Consider the following 24,266-nt stretch of genomic DNA (forward strand, 5'->3'; position numbering starts at 1 on the left):
GTCAATGTCATTCCTGGGTCATTCTGGAAGTGATGTTGTTGTTGCTTCCCCCCCACCCATTCTTTCCTGAGGGGGGAGGGGGGGCTGCCAGCAGGAAGTCTCCCACTAATTCACTACCAATTTACAAAAAATAGCTGCTAAATTTGTACATATATGAACATAAGCATCTGCCTTTTTGGTGCTGTCAAGTTGGAGCCAACTTATGGGGACCCCGTAGAGTTTTCAAGGCAAGAGACATGCAAAAGTGGTTTGCTATCCTAGTCAGAAGTAAGAGGCAGACACAGGCTTGGGTACTAAGGGCTACTTTATTAAAGCAATAACATAACATTCAACAGCAGAAACAAGGGGAGCTAACTAGCGGTACAGGTCCAGTCAGTGGTCTCCATGGGACCTCCTCCTTGAACCTGTCTGGGCGAGACCCAGTGCCCCGGGTGCGAGCCATCCAATAGAGATGGCTTGGGCCTGGCTGGCCAGGTGAATAGTTCCCCCCATAAAGCTCCAAATACCCCAAGCCATACAGCCTGAGGGAAGGACTTGTCCGGGAGGTCCCATCAGGCAGTCTGCCCTCGCAGCTGGGCCGTGGAGCCACAGCCGCTCCTGACAGACCCCAATTCCCCACCAATGGGGATGTGCCAACGGTACTCACCAGCCCGCTCTCAATTCCCAACTCTAACCTTCCACTGACGAGGCCAAGCCTCTGGTTAGGCCACGACGCCCCTCAGGTGGCGTAAAGCCTCCATCAACCCCAGCCGCAAATCAGTTAGAAAAATGTTGTTGCCTTTAAAGGAGAGATGAACTCCATCACCTTGGTAGAGGTCTGCAAATGCAGCCCTTATACCCGGGTGGGGTAAGTAAACCCCCAACCCGGTCCTCAAAACCTTATGTAAGGCCTTATTGGCCTTGTAACATGCACCCTCTATTGCCTTAGGATCCAAGGACTCCCACCAAAGCCTCCTGGGAAATATATCGGACCACATTATCAAGACACCAGGCCAGCGCTTGCCTATCAGCTGCAAGTCTGCCTGTGCCTGCAGTGACAGGGCCTTGCCCTTCACCAAGCCCAAGTCCTTACCTCCCATGTGAATAACGAGGATGTGAGGCGGAGGGCCGCTCCTCCCCTCAAACAATAGTGGAAGCAGGCCTGGCCACCGAAGGCCACGACGGCCCTGCCATTCCACCATAGCCCAATGGCTCAGGCCAAGCTGGGATCCGAACGCTGTCCTCTTGGCCTGATGGGCCGCCCAAAAGACAAAGCTGTGCCCGCAGATGAGGATACGGCACCTCCCTCAACGTGCCACAGCACCTAAGGAAAAAAACCAGTTCGAACACTATAAAGGTCCTGGCAGGGGGCACACGTAGGATTTGGAAGCCTAGGAACTCCATCAGCCTACCCTCTGGATAGCCTGCCCTTGATATTCCATAGCTGCAGCTGTAGAGGCCGGCCCAATCCTAAATGAATGGGTGCCAAACTTAACACCGGCCAAACCAAGTTTGGCCAGAGCCTGTTCAGTTACTGTCCAGAACTGATTAACGGGTGAGGGGTGCTCCATCGCAATGGAGGAACAACATCCCGGGCCCATTGCCACGTGCCTCCAAATACACATTTAACGCCAGCACGGGGCAGAGCTCCTTGTCAGAACAGGAGCCCAGCCACACCACTGAACCCCTCTGCAACTGATCCGTCTTGGATCACCTAATAGTGATCGCCACAGTATCACCCAACAGCTTAACATCCCAGGCCAACAAGACCTGGTTTGATTTGTCCCCCGTGGACTGTACCACCAGCTCGCTGACCCGCAGAGCACCAAAGAAGGCCGTGAGAGCCGCTGCATGGAAGAGCTTGGCCTCAAAACTGGAACAACACGTGCTGGTCCAGGTCGCGCCCAACCCTTTCAGAACAGCGGGGGGAAATGTGTTCCCTCTCAACAGCCCGTGTGCCCAGCTCCCGAGCCCAGCCCTCCAGCATTTTGCAGACTCTGAAATCCCCCGTCTTATCCTGCCAGCCATGAGCCTTGCTCACGAAGGCCAAGGCTGCCAGCTGCCCCCTAATTGTTTTGGGAGCACAGCCCTTACCTGCACGCTCGACACAAAAATGTAATATATGCTCCACCGGGATCGGCCACACCTGCTGCGGGCCAGCCTCATGCCTGAAAGCGCCAAATTGCTGAACCGCGTGGTCGTAGGACCTCCGGGTGCTGGGGGCAATGGCTAGCAAAATAGCCTGCTGAACCTTGACTTCCGAAGGTGCCACAGCTCCGTGGGCATCTTGGCGGCGGCTGATCAGCCTCGGGGGCAAGCTGGTGAAACCGTTCCATCTGTTGGCAAGACAAAGCGTCTGCCACCCCATTGTTAACCCCAGGAACGTGTTTAGCCAGGAACAGTTGGAGGCACCGGAGAGTGAACACCCTAACTAGATGCATTACCCTGGGTGATTTGGACATGAGGGACATGTGCACCACCACCGAATTATTGCACCGAAAGTGCACCGTGCGGTTGGCCAACTCATCCCCCCACAGCCAAACCACGACCAGGATTGTAAAAAATGCCAAAAAAGTTAGTTCCCTATCTAGAACTCCATCGTGCCAGTCAGCTGGCCACTGTTCAGTGCACCAGTGCCCCCGAAAATAGACCCCGAAGCCAGTAGCCCCAGATGCATCAGAAGTAATCTGGATTTCAGCCTCGATCAATAGGTCGTCCCTCCAAAAGGTGACACCATTAAACGAGGTGAGGAACGCCTCCCATACCTCCAAATCCTCCTTGATGCTGCTAGTAATGCGCAGCCTGTGATGTGGCAGCCTCAAGGAGGCCATGGCATCACACACCACCTAAGAAAGGCCCTCCCAGGAGCAGCTGCCTTATGGGCAAAGTTCAAATGCCCCACTAACGGTCGCAGTTCAGGAAGAGAAACCTTACGTTTCTCCTTAAAGGAAGCTAGACGCTTCCAAAGGTCATGGACCATCTCCTCTGGCAACCTGAAGGATTGTTGAACCATATCAAGTTCAATCCCCAAAAAGGTTAAGACTGTCACAGGGCCCTCAGTATTCTCCTGTGTCAAAGGAACACCTAACTCTCCCCAAAGGAACACCTAACTCTCCCCATATATTCCTCGGGGGACACTCTGATCAGGGGACAAACAGCTGTTGGTGGTCCCTGGCCCCAAAGAGGCCTGCCTAGCTTCAACTAGAGCCAGGGCCTTTTCGGTCCTGGCTCCCACCTGGTGGAATGCTCTGTCTGCTGAAATCAGGGCCCAGGAGGACCTATTATGCTTTCGCTGGGCCTGCAAGACAGAGTTGTTCCGCTAGGCATATGGATGAGGCTGGGCCTCCACTGGCCTGAAAAAAGGGGTGTATAAAATCTTAACCGTCCCTGTGAAGGCTGTCCACCATCCTGTTTTAAATGTGTATTAATACACTGTTGTTTTAATGTTTTAATGTAGATGAATTTTTATTGTATTTTAATATGTTGTTATCCACCCTGAGCCCGCTCGCGGGGAGGCCGGAATAGAAATTTGAAATAAATAAATAACTGTTGTGCCAGATCCATAAAGCCCCTCAATAACCGTGCACACTGCCCTGTGCTAGCCTGCCCCATAAAGATAAAGTCGTCAAGATAATGACGACAACCCATCCGCTGCTGCAAGGCCCATTCCAAGAATGTGCTAAAGCGTTTGAAGGCAGAGCATGAGACCGAACAGCCCATGGGCAGAGCCCAATCCATGTAAAACTGACCCTCGAAGGCAAATCCAAGCAGCTCAAAATCATCAGGATGCATGGGGAGAAGGTGAAATGCAGACTTGATGTTGCATTTTGCCATGTCAGCACCCACGCCACAACGTCTGACCACACGCATTGCTTGGTCAAAGGACATGTAGCAAACCGTGCACAGATGATCAGGAATGGCATCGTTAACTGATGCCCCTTTCAGATATGAGAGGTGGTGTATCAGGCGGTACTCACCAGCCGCTTTCTTGGGCACCACCCCTAAAAGGGAAAGTCGCAGGCACGGCACAGGTAGGGCAGGAAACGGGCCCAGCACCCTGCACATTCCTTCTCTATTTTATCCCTAACCACTCCTTCCATGCCGATGATGGATCTAAGGTTTGCCGACATGAAAGGGGACCTTGGGCCCTGAAAGGGGATGTGGAACCCAAACTTAAACCCATTTAACAGGTAACTTGCGTCATCCCTGCAAGGGTTCCCCTGCAACAAGTCACCGAGGATTCTCAGTTTTATTGGGCTGGGACCCTTTTCCAGCCTGATTCTGACTACCCCCCCCCCCCGGGGAGCTTGCCCCCCCCTTCCGCTTGGACTGGGGGCAAGCCGTGAATGCATGGGGTCCTGCGCACATGCTTGTAAGGGCAAGACTTTCTGGCACACACACCCTGTGAAGCAAACTCCCAGCAAAGCAGCTGTGTCTAAACCGACTGCCCCGCGGAGGCATGGGTGCCAGAAGAAGTCGATGCCCTATGGACAAGGTGTCCACTATCAGACCTATCCCCAGGGTTTGGCTTCACTGGTGACATCACCTGCAGCCATAACTGCTGGTGTATCTGGTCCCAGGGAAGATTGGGGTTCATGGCGGCCCACATACGGAACTCCTCGTCGTACTGCAACCAAGCAGCACCACTGAAGTCTGAATAGCCTTTGTAGATTATGTCCATATATTGAATGAGCGAGGCCGCCCTCCACAACTGAGCCTGCGCCAGCACGCCTGCGTGTATAAAGAACCCTGGAAGCCAATTGAACCACGTCCTATCCACCCGCCTGCACTTCAGCCTCTCCTTCTCCCTATCATCTAAGTCTTCCTTATCCTTCTTCTCCAGTTCTCTGAAGAGAAGGGTGAAGACATCAATATATTCCCCTTTCAAAATCAAGTGGTCTCCCAAAGGTAAGGCAGTATCGGCAAAGAGGAGAGGTCTAAATGGAACCGACCCATAAGGGGACTGAACATAAGGCTGACTATTCCAAGTAAAGCCAGTGCCAGTGAACCAGTTTTGCTGCACTGCTGAAGCCTGCTGAGCAGGGAGAATAACCAAGTTTGGCAAGGTTGACTCCATTGTGGCCATGCACAACCCGTGAATTGTGCCGAGGGCGGACCCAGACCTGGCCTGCCATAAGGATCTAGAATCACCTGCTGGCCAGGGGGTAACATAGGCCAATAGGTGGAACCAGTATAAGGGGCAGAAGCACCAGAACCTGAGACCAGGCCCTGCCCATACTGTCCACAAGGCCATGCAGTTGCAGACTTAGGCAAGGATGACTTACCATCGCCCACACGGCCACTGGCAAGGCTGCCTGGGATCCACGTTGGCCAGCCGCCACCTCCTCTCCGGGAATCACAGACTCGATCACCTTTGTGGCACTGCAGATATCCTCTCCAACCTGGTGGGCTGCACCTTCAAGAGCAGACAAACGTTTAAGAACCTCTGCCTGAAATGCTAAGTGAGACGATGCCCTGGGAGCAGAGGGAATGCCCTGATCCCTTTCCAGTGCCGCTAAATGGGCCAAAATCTCTTGCTGCCCTAAATTATCCCCTTCCTCATCTGAAGAGGACAATGCAGGCAGAGGCACCCGCTTGGCCAGGGGCTGCTTCGCCGGCTGACTACCTTTGGAGGTGCCCACACCTTTTTGGGGAGGCATTGTATCCTTGCAAGGTTTTATTTATTTATATATATATATATATATATATATATATATATATATATATAATTATTATTATTACCAGAGTTTCCGGTGCTGGAGGCCAGCAGCCTGCGTGCGCCCCGGACTGCGTGATGACATCATCACTTGATGATGTCATCACACACTGCCGCCGGCGGGTGGCTGGGGCGGAGCAAGGAGGCCACCCATGTGCTGCACGCCGCCCCGGTCGCCTGTCATTCCTGGCCCATGGTGCGGGCGGGCGGTGGTGGCACGGGGCTGGCCGGTGGCAGCACAGGGCTAGCCGGTGGCGTGGGACGTGCGCCTCCGCCCCGAGAACCCCCTGTGCTGGCCCCGCAGCGCCCGCGGCCCCCGCCTCAACAGTGACGCCAGCCCTATATATATATTCCTTTCCTCCTCTAATCTCCCCCTTTTGTCTTCTCTCTCTCTTTTTTATTTATTTAGTTATTTTTATAATGGCCCAATTGGTGCCAACTCAAAACGGAGCACAGGCCTGCCTCTATGTGTGACCCTGGCCTTCCTTGGTGACGTCTTATTCAAATGCTGCCCAGGGCTGACTCTGCTTAGCTTTTGAGATCTGATGAGCTTGGGCTGTCCTGGGCCATCCAGGTCAACTAAGTCAAACTATTGGCCCACGTTATTCATTACTGATTATCTCCACAGTTTCAGGCAAAGAAATATATTTTTTTTAAAAAATAAAAGCACCCTCTTCCCCCTCCATGCTGGATAACAAACTAAAGAAAACCAACAGCTGCTGTAAAGGTTCACTTATACCTCACCTCACAAGAAAAGTTGGTTCCAAAAGGCTAGGCCCTTCTCCCCACTTCCCATCAGGCTCCGTACCGCCACAAAAACAGGAAAACTTGAATTAAAAGAACGTAATAAGGGTTTTTTTTAAATATTCAAATTCAGACCATTTTCTGAAGACCAGAATACAGGCAGGCATGGTGTGACAGTCCAATTCTGGAATATTCCAAGGCAGGCAGGGCAGAGACCAGACGAGAGCAGCAGAGGCACTCTCCAGAAATCTCAGGCTGTGATAGTGGCCGTTTCCAGATGGCTTACCTGAAGCCGCTCCATGCCGCAATGTTGTGGATCGTGCCGGGGAAAACGCGAAATATCGCGTTTTCTCACACGAGTTTTGCGCGACGTTGCGCAAAGAGAAAACGCGATATGTCGCGTTTTCCCTGGCACGATCCACAACATTGCGGCATGGAGCGGCTTCAGGTAAGCCATCTGGAAATGGCCAGTGTCTTGTTGTATCCTAGGCCTGCTTTTATGCTCTTTGCCCATGGTACAGACAGCCCCCCCAACCTTAAACGACTTCTCACTAACAACCATGAATCGGCTAGCAGAGTCACCAAACACAGGTACCAGACCCTGCAACAGACCCAGATGCCAACTCTGCTCTCATATCTACCCAGGAAATACGATTACAGGACCCAATAGCGTCAACTACACTATCTCTGGCTCTTACAGCTGCTTATCTTCCGACATGATATATGCCCTCATGTGCCAACAATGTCCATCTACTCTGTACATTGGACAAGCCAGCCAACTTCTGTGCAAAAGAATAAATGGACACAAATCTGACATTAAAAATGGCAACATCCAGAAACCAGTGGGAGAACACTTCAATCTACCGGGACATTCCATCAAGGACTTAAAGGTCACCATAGTTCAACAGAAACCTTTCAAAAACAAAATCCAATGGGAAGCTGCTGAGTTGGAATTCATATGTAAATTTGACTCAGTCAGACTTGGATTGCATAGAGACTAAGGGCCAAGCTACACATGACGAATGACACTTGAACGGCAAGTGTATTTCTCCCTGTTCACTTGCCCTCCACTCAATCCACTTGCCATTCAAGTGTAATTCGTCATGTGTAGCTTGGCCCTAAGTTGGTTAGTCTTAAAGGTACTACTTGACTCTTTAGTGTTTTGCTACTACAGACTAACACGGCTAAGTCCTCTGGATCTATTGGGAGTCATTGACTGTGTTCTGAGGTAAAATGCACCTCACAGTCTTCCCCTCAAAGTTCACTGGGGTTGCCAATCTCCCTGTGGGACCTGGCTTTCCTGTGTGTCTGGCAGGCTCCTGTCTGCTTGCACCCCCCCCCCCTCTGATTGGTGAGCTGTGGAACTCTGTGTTCTGAGGTAAAAATCAGGTAACGGAAACTGCGGACAGTTGAAGAAAGATGGTACAAGACTCCTCCTGAATAGGGATTTTATATAAAAGTCAGTATGGGTACTGAGTTTTTAAATGTTCACGGGGAGATGGTGCGTGACCTTTCAGTCCAACTCCACTTCACACCTCTCGCAGCTATCACCTCTTACTGTCGCCAAGAAGCCTCCTGGCAGACGGTCCTTCAGTAGAAAAAAAATGGTTGTACATATTTTTCACTTTGTTTATTGCACTACAATCTTTTCCTTTTAAAATCTCTTAAATAAATGTTACATTTCGAAATTCACTTCATCAACATGCTTTGCTTTATTCAAACACCTTTGTGAAGCTCAACTAAAAAAAACCACACACATAAACCAAAAAATGTTACATACCCATAAGTTAACACTTATGGGTATGTAAGATTTTTTGGTTTGTGTGTGTGATTTTTGGATTTAAATTAGCGAAGCATGGGTATCACTCTAGTCTTTTTATAAAAAGCCATCTTTAGCTCTTTGTGGCGATATTCAAGGGCCACCAGATTTATCTCAGGCCAGTTTGCCAACATGGGGAGGAGCAGAGGATGGTGGCTGCCAGCTTTCCCCGGGCAGGTCTGAGGCCAGTAACATGCGAATCCTCAGCTGCCCTATCAGAAATGGCCAGGGAGGCCAGGAGGGCCATAGATTCAAATCCCCAGCCACCATATCAGAAGTTGTTTGGGAGGTGGGGCCTAGCTCTGGACCCTGAGGAAGCAGTTTTCACTCAAGTCTGGTAGCTGGGTATATATGTAGCTGCCCGCCCTGCTGCTCTTCACTTTGGCTCTCGGCAGCAAAAACCCAACCACCTCTCCCCTTTTGGCTTGATTGTACATGTTTTGTTTTATTCTGTCACAACTTTGTTGGTGGTTTTGCATTGGACCAGATCCCGTTTTAGGGGGAGCCAGGGCCTGCGTGCCAAGTCTCCCCTTTAAGGAATCATAACGAATCTTGGGAGTGAGTTATGGAGGTGCATGCCCAGCTCGGGGGCTGCCGGGGCATACTCATTCCCAGTGGCAGGGGAATCATGCAGGGGTGTACACCCATGTGATCTCCCCCTTAATGTCACTCCTTGTCCCCCCCCCCAGCTGTGGTTTGGGAGGGTGAGGGTCATTGGCTGGCAGGCGGGTCAGCTGATATGTGTTTGGGGATCCAATCCACATGCATCGCCAATGCTCTTTTTTCTGCGTGTTCAATAAAGTTGTGGCCAATTTCCATTCCAGCTGTGGTGTGGGTCTGAGTTTGTCGCCGTGCCTCCTTCCCTCTACTCGCACTCAGCCCTAGGTGGCAAAAGAGGTTTCCGTTCTATCTCTACAACAGAAATGGCAAGAGGTTTTTTTTAAAAAAAGGATAGTGGGGAATTAAGAGGAGCTAGCAGAGAGATGGTATTTTCTGTCTAGATCATTTTAATCTTTTAATATTTGTACATATGTTTATATGTTAGAGAGTTTTATGTGTATGGATTGTAATGGCCTTTGGCCACAAAAACCTACCTACCTACACTATGCCCTGTTTTTGGCCCTCAGAGTAACTGGTCAGCCACCGTGTGAGACAGGATGCTGGACTAGATGGCCCTCTGGTCTGGTCCAGCAGGGCTGTTAGATTCTTACATTGTGTAGACTCCCCAACCCCAGTTTTACCAAACTCCATGTGGAAACAATCTTAAGATATTTTCAAGCTGTTTCTCCTTTGAAGTAACACAGTTACATTAGTAACTCATACACATATATGCAATCTCATTAAAATCACCATGTCTAATCATGGTCCCTGCAGGTGTGTTAGTTTGCTTTTTTTCCCTCTGAAGCCAAGAGCAAGAGAAGCTACCTTTCTGGATATAGCCAGCTTAAGCTTGATTAAGATAGACAGAAGGAAAAACATGTACTTTGTTGCATATTGCATACAGGTGAAAGTTTAAAAAAAACCTCTCTTGTACTACCAGGTGCAGTGGAGAGTGCCCTCAAGTCATAGCTGACTTATGGTGACCCCCCGATGAGGTTTCCAAGGCAAGAAACTAACAGAGGTGGTTTGCCACTGCCTGCTTCTGCAACCTTGATCTTCATCGGAGGTCTCCCATCCAATTACTAGCCACGACTGACTCTGGTTAGCTTCTGAGATCTGTCAAGATAAGGCTCGCCTGCACTATCTGGGGCCGATTCCAGACGGCCCCCCGCCTTGCGAAACGTCACGCGTCGTCGCGCAGAAAACGCGAAATATCGCGTTTTCTCACGCGAGTTTTGCGGGGGGCCGTCTGGAATCGGCCCAGGTCAGGGCATTCTATCAGGTAGCCTGTATTATAACTTAAACCGATTACTACTTTCCATTTATCTTTGTTGACTGCAGGGTCCTCGTGGGATGCCGGGAGAAAGAGGACGAATTGGACCCCAAGGAGCACCAGTAAGTAGTTCTTTACAATGGGTTAACTGGTTCAAATCCAGCATGCCTAATCTGTATTGGTAGCTAAGCCTTGTTTTGTTTCCTAGTTTAAATGTATGCACTTTTCAATGGCTGCTTCTTGAAAGTTTTGCTCTTATGTCAAATGTCTCTACAAACTGGCAGAACATTAACTGCTTTCTAGGGTCACAATGTAAGCACAGCACAGTGACAGAGGATTCAGATAACTACTTGTTTGTACACTTTCTTTGCAGGTCAGGCAAAGCTCACCATTCAGAAAGGGCTGGATGCCTGTCGGAACGCCTTTAATCAACATGCAGTTCCCTAAAAATGTACCGTCTTTTTCTTTTTCTTTAGGGAGCTCGTGGTTCACATGGTATGCCAGGGAAGCCAGGGCCACCTGTAAGTAACTTCTCCCCTCACTGTCCCTCCACTCATATTTTCTTCCAGTTAATTTGCTTTCTATGAGCTTAAATTCCATTTGTGTCAGCCAGTGAAATGAACAGAAACATATGGAGTTTGTAGTATTGTCGCCGAGTCATCCATTGTGAATATTTGCTACTGTTTTCTGGACAATAAGCTTCCTAGGTCTGCTAAGTTTTGGCTGCAACCAGTGGCTTAGCGAACAGGAATTTGTGGCAAGGCCAGATGAGGGAAGGAAAGCTCTAGGCCTGGTTATGGCCTAGAGCCATGCTGGCCTACTCTCTAGCCTGCTTCTCCAGTGAAGGGCTGCTGCCTGTTCCTAACTTAGTAGATTAGGAGCCAAACTAAGCCAAGCCAAGGCGCTGGAGGGGCTCTATGTGTATTGATGTGTGCACTGGATGGGCTTGGTCATCATTCAATAATTTCTGAACTAAGGTTGCCAGCCCCACTTGGAGCTCTAAGCTCCCATTGCCCACCACCATTCCAAGCAACAGTGGGGGACAATTTTTTTAAAAAATGTGGTGTAACGATATCACTTCTGGGCAAAACCTGGAAGTGGTGGGGGTAGCTCTAGGAATCGCCGGAAACTCAATGGTTTCCATAAAGTTTCCAGCAATTCCTTGAGCTACCCAGCATCACTTTTGGGGTTTTCTCCAGAAGTGATGTCATCACTCCTGTGATTCCACCCCCTCACCATGTCCCTGTCACCAACCCTACTGCCAGTTGCCAGGCTCCTTGAACAAATTCTGGGAGCCCATATCCCCCAATGTAGGCAAACATTTATCATTCATTTTCGTGCAGCAATCTGCAGTCTTTTCTGGATCAGAGATGTATTAAGCATGGGACCCACTGAGACACAAGCATGTGACTGGAAGTCATGTGACAGAGCCATGTGATGGGAAGAACAGGATTGCAATGGGGGTGGCCATATTAATTTGTTGTAGCAAAACAAAACAAAACTCCAGGAGTACCTTAAAGTAGGGGTCCCCAACCTTTTTAAGCTGGTGGGCACCTTTGGAATTCTGACACAGTGCGGTGGGCGCAGCCACAAAATGGCTGCTGCAGGACTCAGAGCAAGTCTTAAAATGGCTGCTGTGGCGTACCTTCAGTCACACAGTGAAGATCCTTGTGCTGCAGTGGCAGCTGCTGCCAAGGCAACATTTTTAAATATCTGCACAGCCAATCAAATCTCCAGTGGCCAATCAGAAGACTTGCTGTGCAAAAGCCCCACCTGTCCCCTCCCACTTCTAAAAACACGTGGCAAGTGCCAGAAAAGGCATCTTTGGTTTCTACACAGCAGGACCTTCCAAAAGGCAGCCAAAAATGGTAGGTTTATTGGGCCTCTGTGTCCCACTTTGGGGACCTGACCTATGACTTGAAGATGACTGTGCTAATGTAATGTATATTATATTCTACCATAATGCTAAGGGATGAGTTTTTCACTACATCCTGGAGTTTAAAAATCATTTCATTTAAGGAGGGGGGAAAGGACTATTGGTTATAAACACCAATATCCAGAATGTCCCATCAGTTTTCATAATAATACCAGGAAAGCTTATAAGAGAAGACTGAAATATTTGTCAGATTTCATGTCAAGGAGCAGAATTAAGATGCTACGTCCTTGATCTTTATTCTTCAGATTTCTAATATTTAAACAGAGGCGTGCTTTTGCTTTAACTGTACATTAATGAAATGCACAGCACTGTTATAAATCTTTCTAGACAAAGACAGAACTGCATATATTATTACTTTAATATATTTTACCACCAAAAGAATAAAGTGAAGTTTTATCGCATTTCAGGAATCAGAGTTTGAGTCTTGAGATTGTAGGATTTATTCATCTCCCAAACCAGCTAAAACTAAAGGCCAGTTAAAACACTCTAATAAACTCTAAAGTGGATAAAACCAGGGTGCTACTTACAAACGTTCTATGAGCTGCCAATTGTGAGAACCTGTAAGGAAGCTGATCGGTACCTATTTGTATAATGAATTCCATCAGCCATGGTTTGGCCCTGACCCAACTCCAAGACTGTGTCTTATAGTCACATTGATTCAAAACAGCAAATTCGAGAGAATGCTTATCTAACCGCATGCAGTTCCCATTAAGGTCTCTATCTGTATTGGGGAGTTGCAGTTATTTGCACATAAAATTTCTCATCCAGGAAGTGCAAGGTTCAAGGCCAGAAGCACCCTAAACACCAACAAGATTTCCAGGATATAAGCGTTAAGGGATCTTTGACTCTTGAAAGGTTATACTCTCAAAATCTTGATTTGAGTCCAACAAGTTTTCAGGGTGTATGATTTTGAGTCAGATCTCCCTTCTTCAGATGTCTACAGCCCAACACAGATACCCACTTAAAACTCTTCTTGAAATCTTGACCTTGTGCTACTGGAAACAAATCTTGCTCTTCAACTGTAGACCAACATGGCTACCCATCCAGAACTCATCCAGGAAGTGCTATTGCCAGCCTAGTCGGAATGAAGAGACAGACATCAGGTTTGGATATAAGGGCCACTTTATTAACTTCATACTACTAGAACAAGCCAGAACAGCGGCAAGGGCCTAAAGCAGTACAGGTCAAGCCACGGGGACCACCCTCGACTGCCGCCTTGACCTGTCTGGGCGAGCCCCGGGTGTGACCCATCCATGGATGGCGCAGACCCAGCCAGCCAGGCAATTTGGTCACCCCCCTTTAAGCTCCTGAACACCTCAGCTGTACAGCAGTGAGGGAAGGACTTGCATGCGGGGGTTCCCGAAGGCAGCCTGCCCCTGCAGCTGGCAGCCGTCAAAGCAGTACCAGCCCTTCAGGCAGGCCCCTCTTCCCACCAATAGGGAAGCGCCAAGGGTGCTCACCGGCCCGCACCCTGTCTCAAACTCACACCTGCCAACGCCAGGGCCAAGCCTCTGCTGAGGCCCTAGCGACCCCACTGGTAGCCTAAGGCTAACTGGAGCCCTTGCTCCCTCAGCAGGCAATTTTTTATTGGCCTTAGTGGCCAGGTGAATCCCCATTACCTCGGCAGAGGTAGGCAAATTCAGCCTAGTATGTGGAGGTGTGGCAAATAAAGGCCTATACAATCCCCGAAAGCTTTCTCTATGGCTCCGTTAGCCTTTCGTCTAGCCCTCTCAAGGGCTAATGAGTCCCAAGCTTCCCGCTGCACTGACAGGAAGCATTATGGACCAACACACCAAGCCACTACTTGTCTATGCATTGCAAGTCTGTGTGAGCCTGTAACGAAAGGGCCATGCCCTGCAGCCAAGGTTATGCCCAGCAAACCAAGGTCATTACCACGCTGCTGCTGCAAGTACACTCTCCAAATAAAGAGAAAACAGTTAGGGAGGCCTAGATAGGCAGGAGGCCTGCAGGGGCTGGGCCTAACCCTGCTTCAGAACTCCTGACTGAGAGACACTGATAGCCCAGCATTTCCCTCCTCCCCTTGGCCACTTCATCATCCTCAAAGGAGGAGTCTGCAGGGCCGCTTTGCAGGAGGCCTATTTTCTGGCTGCTTGCCCTTAGGAGGTCTACTAGCCTTTTTGGGTGGCAGGATGGAAATATACAGTAATGTAATGTAATGTACTGTAAAATAACTGCTTTTAGAGCCTCAAAGCCCAGTAGGAACACAGCACCCCCCCCAATGGCAGACCAAACACTGTGTAGCCTGTAGAGGCCTCTATAAAATGGCCACCAGTGCAAGGAGGCTAAGCAGGCCGTCAAGAGAGACACTCAAAATGGGCACTGCCAGCACAGGATAAGCTGCAAAAGCCCTACTCACTAAAATGGCTCCTACTGCCAGTAAGCAAAAGGCAAATCAGGCCACACAAAGCCCACAAACAAAATGGCCACCCCTGGTGCTATGCATATCATAGATGCCTTCACAACATGACCACCATTGCCAGGAAGCTAAGCTGAGGTGCTACTCTCAAATGGTCACCCTACCACATGATAAGCTGCGAAAGCTTTACTAAAATGGCTGCTACTGCCAGTAAGCAGGAGGTAAATCAGGCCACACAAAGCCCACAAACAAAATGGCCACCCCTGGTGCTATGCATATTGTAGATGCCTTCACAACATGGCCGCCATTGCCCGGAAGCTAAGCAGAGGTGCCACTCTCAAAATGGCCACCCTACCACACGACAAGCTGCAAATCCCCACTAAAATGGCTGCTACTCCCAGTAAGCAGGAAGTAAATCAGGCCACACAAATGCCACACTCAAAATGGCCACCTCCCAGAGCTCTGCATATTGTAGATGCCTTCACGACATGGCCACCATTGCCAGGAGGCTAAGCAGAGGTGCCACTCTCAAAATGGACACCCTACCACATGATAAGCTGCAAAAGCCTAACTAAAATGGCTGCTACTGCCAGTAAGCAGGAGGTAAATCAGGCCACACAAATGCCACACTCAAAATGGCTACCTCCCAGAGCTCCGCATATTGTAAATGCCTTCTCAACATGGCCACCACTCTCAGGAGGCTAAGCAGGCCACTGGGTGCCACTCTCAAAATGGCTGCACCCAACTGAATAAACTACCAAGCCCTCCCACAAAATGGCCCCTGCTGCCTGAAGTCCTCAGGCTGAGCTGTTGCTGCTGGCAATGCTCCCTCCCAAGTAAGCGTAATGGCAGGGGAAGGAAAAAACCTAGACCAGGGGAGGGGGGCTACCAGCATCCACCCTGCTAGGCCAGTAGCAATAAAGTACGAATTAATGCACCCTTCAGATGGCTGCATCTCACCCCTGTGGCCTACAGCCAAGCCTATGGCTGCTGCTAGAAGTCCTCTCTCCCAACCAAGTAAAATGGGGGGAGGAGGAGAGAGGTGCCTAGGTAGGCCCGAGGCCTGCAAGGGCTGGGGGCAGTACTTTGCCACTACCACCCTGCTTCAGCCCTCCTGACTGAGAGACAAGAGGCCCCAAAGGTAAATAAGAAAAAGCCTCTGCCAAACCCCTGAGCCTGGCGCTGGGCCCTGGCTCTCCTCCTGGAGTCTGAAGGAAGCAAGCAGGGGAATAGCACAGCTTCTCCCAGGCAGCCAGCACTGCATAACCAGGAGGGCCTTTGGTAAAGCAGCCTCAGAGGAGCTCAGCTGAGAGAGCTTGAGATGGGCTCTGCTCAGGCCGAGTGCCTCTTCCCACCTGTGACTGGGCAGGGCGGAGCAGCCTCCGAAGGCCCTTGTCTCCGCCCTCCCAGCCAAACCCTGGATTGAAAGGAAGGGGGGGTGCTGCCTCCCTCCCTCCTTCCAGGGTGGCAACGAATGGCCCCCAGCTTTAGCAGTGTAGCTGCATCCTGGGAAGGGGCCATATTCCCGTTTCTGTCCATAAGTGGTCCTGACTATATCATAGCAACTGTTGGTTCTGCAATTTTTCTATCTGAATACACTTGAAGAATTCAGGAAGGGCAGAGATTTCTATTTTAAGATTGGCACTGGATAGTAAATGGATTTGCATTCCAATAGCGCTCAGATTTTGGTACTAAAATCATTCACTGAAAGGAATGCTATTTGCATACAGTGCTATTTGCATACATTGATTATATTATTAGTGTGGAAAATACATTTAAAAAAATCTTTACACAAGCATCCATTTACTCATATTGCACAGTTGCACATGTGCTTCCTCTGTCTGGCTCAAAGAACCCCTCGTCTTGCTTCACAGCAAATGTTTCAAGTATTGATGCATCAAACTCCAAAAAAGGAGGTAATAGTTGTGTTCAGGCATTGAATGCTTGAAGTCCCCCCTGCCCTCCGCCCGTGGATCTATTACCAATGGAGTATTAGATGAAACCATTCACTTCTAGTCTCCACTGCAACGTCTAATGGAGAACTTTCCAACTTTGGGGCATTTACCTAGAAGAGAAAATGCTCCAGTGAATGAATGCTGAAGTTTTCTACAGCATCCATAGATTGCTGGGAACTATCGAAACAACATCTCCCGTGGTTCCCAGGCCCTGGCCGCTGAAGAAAGCAGACTCAGTCACAGCCAGGGACTTTGCTATGGCATCGACTGAAGTGCCTCCTCACCTGGGAAAATTGTGCATAGCATGTATGTTTATATGGGAATGTGTCCCGGGAAGATGGTCCAGGGAACATACTGCCAAGAACCCAACCCTGTGGTCTTGGGAAACGCATCTGGGCCTAAACCAGAGTTCACATTCTTCATTGGATGTCCAACAAAGTAATATGCTTATCTGGATTATTTCCAGGAATGGATTTAAGCAAACCTACCCATCACTAATATTTGGTGTATAAACAGTGTGCTAATTGCTCACTGCAACTATAACTTTTACTATTCTTTCCAGTATAACACTGTCCTAAAAAACCCCAAACAAGTAAACTGGAACAGAAGAGGGGGAGGGGGAAAGTTCTCACCATTATTATAGAGTGACTTGGTCGTTCTAGATTAAGTGCAACTGTTTCCATCTGTTTCTAACATTCGTTGGAGTGGATTCGGCATGACTTCCATTTGGCAGAAATATTTGGGACATTCCCTAACAATGTCATGAGGGAGTTCGAACATCACAGTCAAACATGTACTGGCTGGGTTTGGAAGACGCGGCTGGGATATATCAACAGTGGAGCCAGTAGGAAGAGGTTTGCCCAATTACCCTTGACACAACAGAGAAAATTGGCAGGGTGATACTCACGCCCGTTACATAATTGAATGTGTAGAGCTTCATAAATATATTCAAAGAACTGTTACATTGATGCTTCAGTCAATTTCAGCACAAGGTCGCAGGCCAAATTCTGTTCTTCATAATTAATAGTTTCTGGAGCAGACTGTTCCTCTTACTGCCAGTACCTTGAGAACTACCTTGTATACAAGGCATTATTTCATTGCATGCATCTTTGTTCTGAAAAAGGGTGTCAAGACAGCAAAAAGCAAAGGCAAAGGAATCATTGGAGAGTGGTGAATATTTATGACTGCTTTGTGTGCACCCCCAGAACGGACTAGGAGATGTATTTAGCACACCCACAGAAATAAAAGGCACCCCACAAGCCTATGGACGTCTTTCCACTGTATTTTAATCAGATTGGACAAAGGGATATCCATGGTTCTCTAGTAGGGCAAAAATGGGCGTTTCTCTAATCTAATACAAGACAGACCTTCGTTTCCTGCATTTCTGGTTGGATTCTGTCACAGAATTTCTGGTAAAAAAAAATATATATAGCTGAGGTCTATTTTACACATGCGTGTACATCACTTGGCGAGAATGGACTCTGTTTCTTGCTTGCTTTTTTTCTGGGAAAAGAGGTGGTGGAACTCAGTGGGTTGCCCTCGGAGAAAATGGTCACATGGCTGGTGCCCCCCCCCTGATCTCCAGACAGAGGGGACTTGAGATTGCCCTCCACGAACGGTGTGGAGGGCAATCTCAACTCCCCTCTGTCTGGAGATCAGGGGGCGGGGCCACCAGCCATGTGACCATTTCCAAGAGGTTCCGGAACTCCGTTCCCCTGCGTTCCCCCTGAAAAAAAGCCCTGCTTGCTTTTATAAGAAGTGAAGTGATATGAAAGTTCCACCAGTCATCTTTTGATGAATGATAGTTTGTTCAGGTGGGCATGTGGCATGTGTGAACTGCCCCACTAATCCACGTGCATTGCAGATGCCGAACAGTAAACTCATTAAGAAGAGTGAAGGTTTAGGGTCTGAAAACATAGCTTATCGATCGACCTGCAAGAAGAAAAGCATTCATTTAATATTTGCAAACCTTTAGTTGTTGATTGCTGCAAACGGGAGTCTTCATCCCTTGTGTGCAGGGCTTTTTTTTCAGCAGGAACGTGGTGGAACGGAGTTCCGGCACCTCTTAAAAATGGTCACATGGCTGGTGGCCCCGCACCCTGATTGCCAGACAGAGGGGAGTTGAGATTGCCCTCCGTACTGCCTAGCAGCACGGAGGGCAATCTAAACTCTCCTCTGTCTGGAGATCAGGGGGCGGGGCCACCGGCCATATGACCATTTTCGCCAAGGGCAATTTAAACTTTAAAAAACTCCCCCTCCTTGTTCCAGCTGACCCAAAGTGACATCATTCTGTGGTCCTGAGTTCCACCACTGAGTTCCGCCACCTCTTTTCCCAGAAAAAAAGCCGTGCGTGTGCAAAACATTCCTTCACCTGGAAGAGAATGGAGGCAAACAAAGTCTTTGTATCGGGAGGATGCATGAAAATACGCACAGTCCATCACACAGTTAAAATAACCAAAGCGTCTTCTGATCATAGAGAATATAACGGGGGTCAGTGGGGGGTGGGGGTGAGAGGTAGTTGTGAATTCCCTGTCTTGTGCCAGAGGATGGACTAGATGACCCTTGGGGGTGCCCTTCCAGCTCTGTGTTTCTATGCCTTTTCCAGAAGAAAGAAAAGGTATGCATGGATTTGCATATTATTCACTTTTATGTATGGTACATCTTTAATCTGCCTTCTGAAACAGGAATCTATGACTCATCATCAACTTCATGTTGTTTTGTAAGAAGAGTATGGATAGTTGTTCACTTATATTCACCATCTCATTCTTGTAGGGTCCACTTGGTATTGCTGGTTCCCCAGGTTTTCCAGGGATTCCTGGCATGAAGGTAAGTAAATTTGTTTTGATTCTGTTAGGGGTCTGCATTACATGCTTCTGTTACTCATGTTCAGGTGTTACAAAAAGGAGAATCGGATCATCCCCGCTCATTTATTAAAATAAAAATTCTGAAGATTCAAAAACTGAAATATTTAGGATCGTGGCTTCTGTTAATCCATAAAACACTGACAGTTTATCCCTAGTAGAGCAATGGAATTAGGACTAGATGTGACTCTGCTACTGTTGGGTTTGTACTTGATGGTCACCTGGGGAAATAATGCCTCAGCAAGGCCACTAACTGTTCTCAGTATAGTTGGAGGCAGTCTTGGGGTGAACATGTTCCCCTGCGCCTCTCACCCCAGGCACGAGTCACCCATCAGAACAGGGAAGATTCCTTGAACTGATAGCAAATGTCATAATTATTATTGGGCAGTGACATGGGACTACTCACAGAAAAAAATAGAAGTTTCAACATACTGAGGAGACACCACAGGTTTGCAGGAAGACGGGGGAAGCCGAGGAACTTTTCTAATCTTGCTGCGGGAAGAATCCTGGCAGCCAAATAGTGATTGGAATAGCCTAGCTGTATGGGAAGCTGTGGGACACAGCCCATTTTTGGCAAAATTGTTTAATGATGATATGCTATATAATAGATACTTGTAATACGAAGAAGGGTGATAAGTATTATTATGGGGATGTCTCATATGCCTTTGGGTTCCTACTATAACTTCTTCCTTAGAGCAGAACTACAAGTGACAAAAGGCACAGGTTGGACACTTGTCAGCTTCCCTCAAGCTTTGATGGGAAATGTAGGCAGCTTGGTGGAATGTTGGACAAGTGACAGTTGAAAAGTCCATTGGACAGCAGTCAGAGAGCCAAGCTGCAAGACCAGGACGCCCACATTTCCCATCGAAACTTGAGGGAAGCTGACAAGTGTCCAACATGTGCCTTTTGTCACTTGTGGTTCTGCTCTCAGTTTTGCTTCCAAGTGTGTTTAGTCTATGCTTATTGATAGATTTGCAGTATTTTATTTATTTAGTTATTTATTTATAGCCCTTCTTTCTCACAGAGACTCAAAATGGATTGCACAGTGTAAATTTGTGCTGTATATTAGTCCCGGTTGTTGACTGCGTGTTTTAGCCCCTCCTCTTGGGACAAGAGGTGCTATTCTCCTTCTGATGAGAGAATGGTAGTTGTTTGGATGTTGGGCTGTCTAGTCTCTTCCTACGTCCCCCTTCTTCATCTATACTTATTCATTTGCTTCATTTACAAACTGCCTTTCTCCCCAATGGGGACTCAAAGCAGCTTACATCATTCTCCTTGCCTCCATATTATCCTCACAGTAACCCTGCGAGGTAGGTTAGGCTTGGAGTATACGACTGGATCAAAGTCACCTAGTGAACCTCCACAGGAGAATGGTGATTTCAACCTGAGTCTCCCACTTCGTGCTCTAAAACTCTAACCACTATACTACATTGGCTTTGGGGGGGGGTGTCTGTCGAACAGTATCAGACACTCAGGCCTGGGTGAGTCATGCACGTGTTGTGGTATCAGGTCATCTCGTGGTTGCTTCTGGGTCCCAATGAGTCTTTCTTCAAATGCCAAAACAACCCTTCTCACCCCTCCCCCACTGCCTTTTCCTGGCAAAAAAAACTAGATATAGACATAGATATTTATAGATATTTTTTTCTGCAAACTTGGAGTATTTTTCAAGTGTTTGACAATATCTGTTTTGTCCATTCATGGCTACAGTCTCTGTATTTAAGTATCCTCAGATCAAGGTCACTTGGCTATTAATATATAAGATAATAACTGCACTTAGACACTGATCTTCTAGACAGATTAGTGCCCCACTCAGAGTGGTGAATGAAGACCATGTTATTATTATCCGCATAATACAGCTGGGGAACTGGAGCTGAGGGGAGTGGCTTACCCAAGGGCACCCACTGAACTCACGGCAGTAGTCGGATTCAAACCAGCAGAGTGCTAATTTGTAGCCCAATCACTTAGCCACTATGCTACAGCAGCTCATGTCTTAACAACTTCATTTTCCCACTTTCAGTCATTAGACGGCTGTAATATACCCCCCTTTGCAAAGCGGGGGAAGTCAGCATGGTTTTGTTCCTAACAGATCCTGCCAGACCAACCTGGTTTCCTTCTTTGATCGAGTGACCAGCTTACTGGATCGGGGGAACTCTGTTGACGTGATTTATCTGGATTTCAGTAAAGCTTTTGATAAGGTCCCCCATGACATTCTGATGGGCAAACTGGAAGACTGTGGAGTGGACTATAGGACAGTTCGGTGGATAGGGAACTGGTTGGAGGACCACACTCAAAGAGTGGTGGTCAACGGCGTTTCATCAGATTGGAGGGAGGTGTCCAGAGGGGTGCCGCAGGGCTCGGTTTTGGGCCCGGTACTTTTCAATATTTTTATCAATGATCTGGATGGAGGAGTGGAAGGGCTGCTCATTAAATTTGCCGATGATACCAAATTGGGAGGGGTAGCAAACACCCAAGAAGATAGAATTAAAATTCAACAAGACCTGAATACTCTGGAGAAGTGGGCAGCTGTGAATAGGATGCAATTCAACAAAGACAAGTGCACAGTATTACATCTGGGCCACAAAAATGAGAAGCACAAATACTGGATGGGGGATACACTTCTGGGCAGTAGTATATGCGAAAGGGATCTTGGGGTAATAGTGGACTGTAAACTGAATATGAGCAGTCAGTGTGATGCAGTGGCAAAAAAGGCTAATTCAATCCTGGGTTGTATCAAAGGGGCCATAGCATCGAAATCGCAGGAGGTCATAGCCCCTCTCTATACTGCCTTGGTCAGGCCGCACCTGGAGTACTGTGTGCAGTTCTGGAGGCCTCACTTCAAAAAGGATGTGGACAAAATCGAGAGGGTGCAGAGGAGAGCGACGAGGATGATCAGGGGTCTGGAGACTGAGCCCTACGAGGAAAGGCCTTGGGAATGTTTAGTTCGGAGAAGAGGAGGTTGAGGGGGGACATGATTGCTCTCTTTAAATATTTGAAAGTCTGTCATTTGGAGGAGGGCAGGGAGCTGTTCCAGTTGGCAGCAGAGGGTAGGACGCGAAGCAATGGGCTAAAACTACATGCACAAAGGTACCGACTGGATATTAGGAAAAACTTTTTCACCATCAGAGTAGTTCAAAAGTGGACTCAGCTGCCTAGGGAGGTGGTGAGCTCCCCCTCACTGGCAGTTTTCAAGAAGAGGCTGGATGAATACTTGTCAGAGATGCTGTAGGCTGATCCTGCACTGGGCAGGGGGTTGGACTAGATGGTCTGTATGGCCCCTTCCAACTCTATGATTCTATGATTCTATGATGCTCAGCTTTTCCTTAGTGTTCTGAGAACCAAGCTCTGCCTCTGATGACGAAAAGGCAGCTGATCTTACTCCTACAGTGTGAAGCAGAAAACCTCACTGTACCACTTTATCCTGTTATATTTATGACTCTAATCTTAATCAGGGGGAATAGAAGCACAGCAGCAGCAAACTTAGGGTTGCCAGGTACCCTCCCAGTGGAGGGAGAAGACCAGGCCATCACATTTTTTCACTCCTCGCATGTGCCCACTCCTGAGCCTGCGCGATGATGTCACTTCTGGGAAGTGATGTCATTGCACAGGCCTGGGAGCACATGCACACTTCACAGCAGGCTGTTTAGGGTCCCAAATGGGCCCAATTCAGACCATTTGGGGCCCGAATCGGCCTGCTGCGAAGAGTGGGAGCGCTCTTGGGGCAGCGCAATGACATCATTTCCCGGAAATGGTGTTGTCACGCCACCCCAGGAGCATGCCAGGAAGGCCTGTTCCCCCACCTTTCCCTCCTGCCAGCGGTAGTGGTAGTGGAAGGCAAAGGGTGGGAGTGGGAGATCCCCTGCTCGCGCCTGGGGACTTGGGATCCCCAAGCAAACTCCATGCTGATATGAGCCGTAACCCCTGTGTGTGCATAATGAGATCCCCCAAGCAGTAAATACCCCACCGTTTCAGTGGCAGTAAAACCTTTGGCCACAAAATCAGTATTGGCAGCATGGAACGTTCCCAACATAAGAAGAGCCCTGTTGGATCAGAGTGGTGGTGGCCCATCTAATCCAGCATCCTGTTTCACACAGCGGCCAACCAGAAAGGGCCAACAACGGGGCACAGAGGCTGAGGCGTTCCTGTGATGTTGCCTCCAGACATTTGGTATTCAGAGGGTTTACTGCCTCTGAATGCAGAGGTTCCCTTTATAGACTTATCCACCATGTTCAAGCCCTTTTAAAACTGTTTATGCCCGAGACCATCACTACATCTTCTGGCAGCAAATTCCACATTTTAATCATTTCAGTTCCTCATTTTCATTTTTTTTATCACAGTATGTTGGCAAAGTATCCACAGTTAGAATTCTTGAAAAAAGAACATGTGAAGCAGCTAGTTTTCAAGTAACCAACGATAGCATGTTCTAAAAACTCAAAATGAGTAGCCAAATAAAACAGAGTTAATCCCCCAAGAGTGTCCTCTACAAGACTTCAGCAATAATCTCTAAGGTTGTGACATTCGCTATCTGGGTCGATCTGGTTTCAGCATCCCTTAGGAAACGGAAACAGCTGGATGCACAATTCATTTTAATGGGAATTGGCAAAGCACCTGGGTGACTGGGCTACAAAATAATGGACAGCGGAGAAATCTAAGCAGCTGGGATTTTTGCTCACTTCTGTGGTGTCCTAAGATGGTCTTGCTCTCATACAAAGTGGCTGCTCCCTCCCCTCCTTTCTGCAGCAATCAAGCAAGCAAGCAAACTACAGCAAGAGCGATGATTTGCCTTAAAGAATTAGAGCATAGAAAACACACCCCAGTCTTTAAAATGAGGAGAACGTTCATATTAACAATTTTGGATTTTAAAGATTTCTAATGTTACTCAGAAGTAAAGTCCTCTTCTTTGTTTGATGGCAAATAAATGTGCTTAACACCCCCCCCCCCAGTTACTTAGTTTCAGTCTTCTTACACACGTGTCAGCGTAGTGTAGTGGTCAGAGTGTCGGACTAGGA

At 48.3% G+C, this 24,266-nt stretch overlaps 1 protein-coding gene across 1 annotated transcript in view; it reads left to right on the forward strand.

Moving 5' to 3' along the window:
- Positions 1-24,266, forward strand: part of COL5A2 (collagen type V alpha 2 chain) — a 218,960-nt gene that overhangs the window by 145,245 nt on the left and 49,449 nt on the right. Inside the window, exons 16-18 of the mRNA XM_054972743.1 lie at positions 10,200-10,253; positions 10,608-10,652; positions 19,172-19,225. Of these exons, the coding sequence (XP_054828718.1) occupies positions 10,200-10,253; positions 10,608-10,652; positions 19,172-19,225 (153 nt within the window). The remainder of the gene's footprint in view (positions 1-10,199; positions 10,254-10,607; positions 10,653-19,171; positions 19,226-24,266) is intronic.

This window comes from Eublepharis macularius, chromosome 2 (genome assembly GCF_028583425.1).
Source record: "Eublepharis macularius isolate TG4126 chromosome 2, MPM_Emac_v1.0, whole genome shotgun sequence".
NCBI classification, from domain to species: domain Eukaryota; kingdom Metazoa; phylum Chordata; class Lepidosauria; order Squamata; family Eublepharidae; genus Eublepharis; species Eublepharis macularius.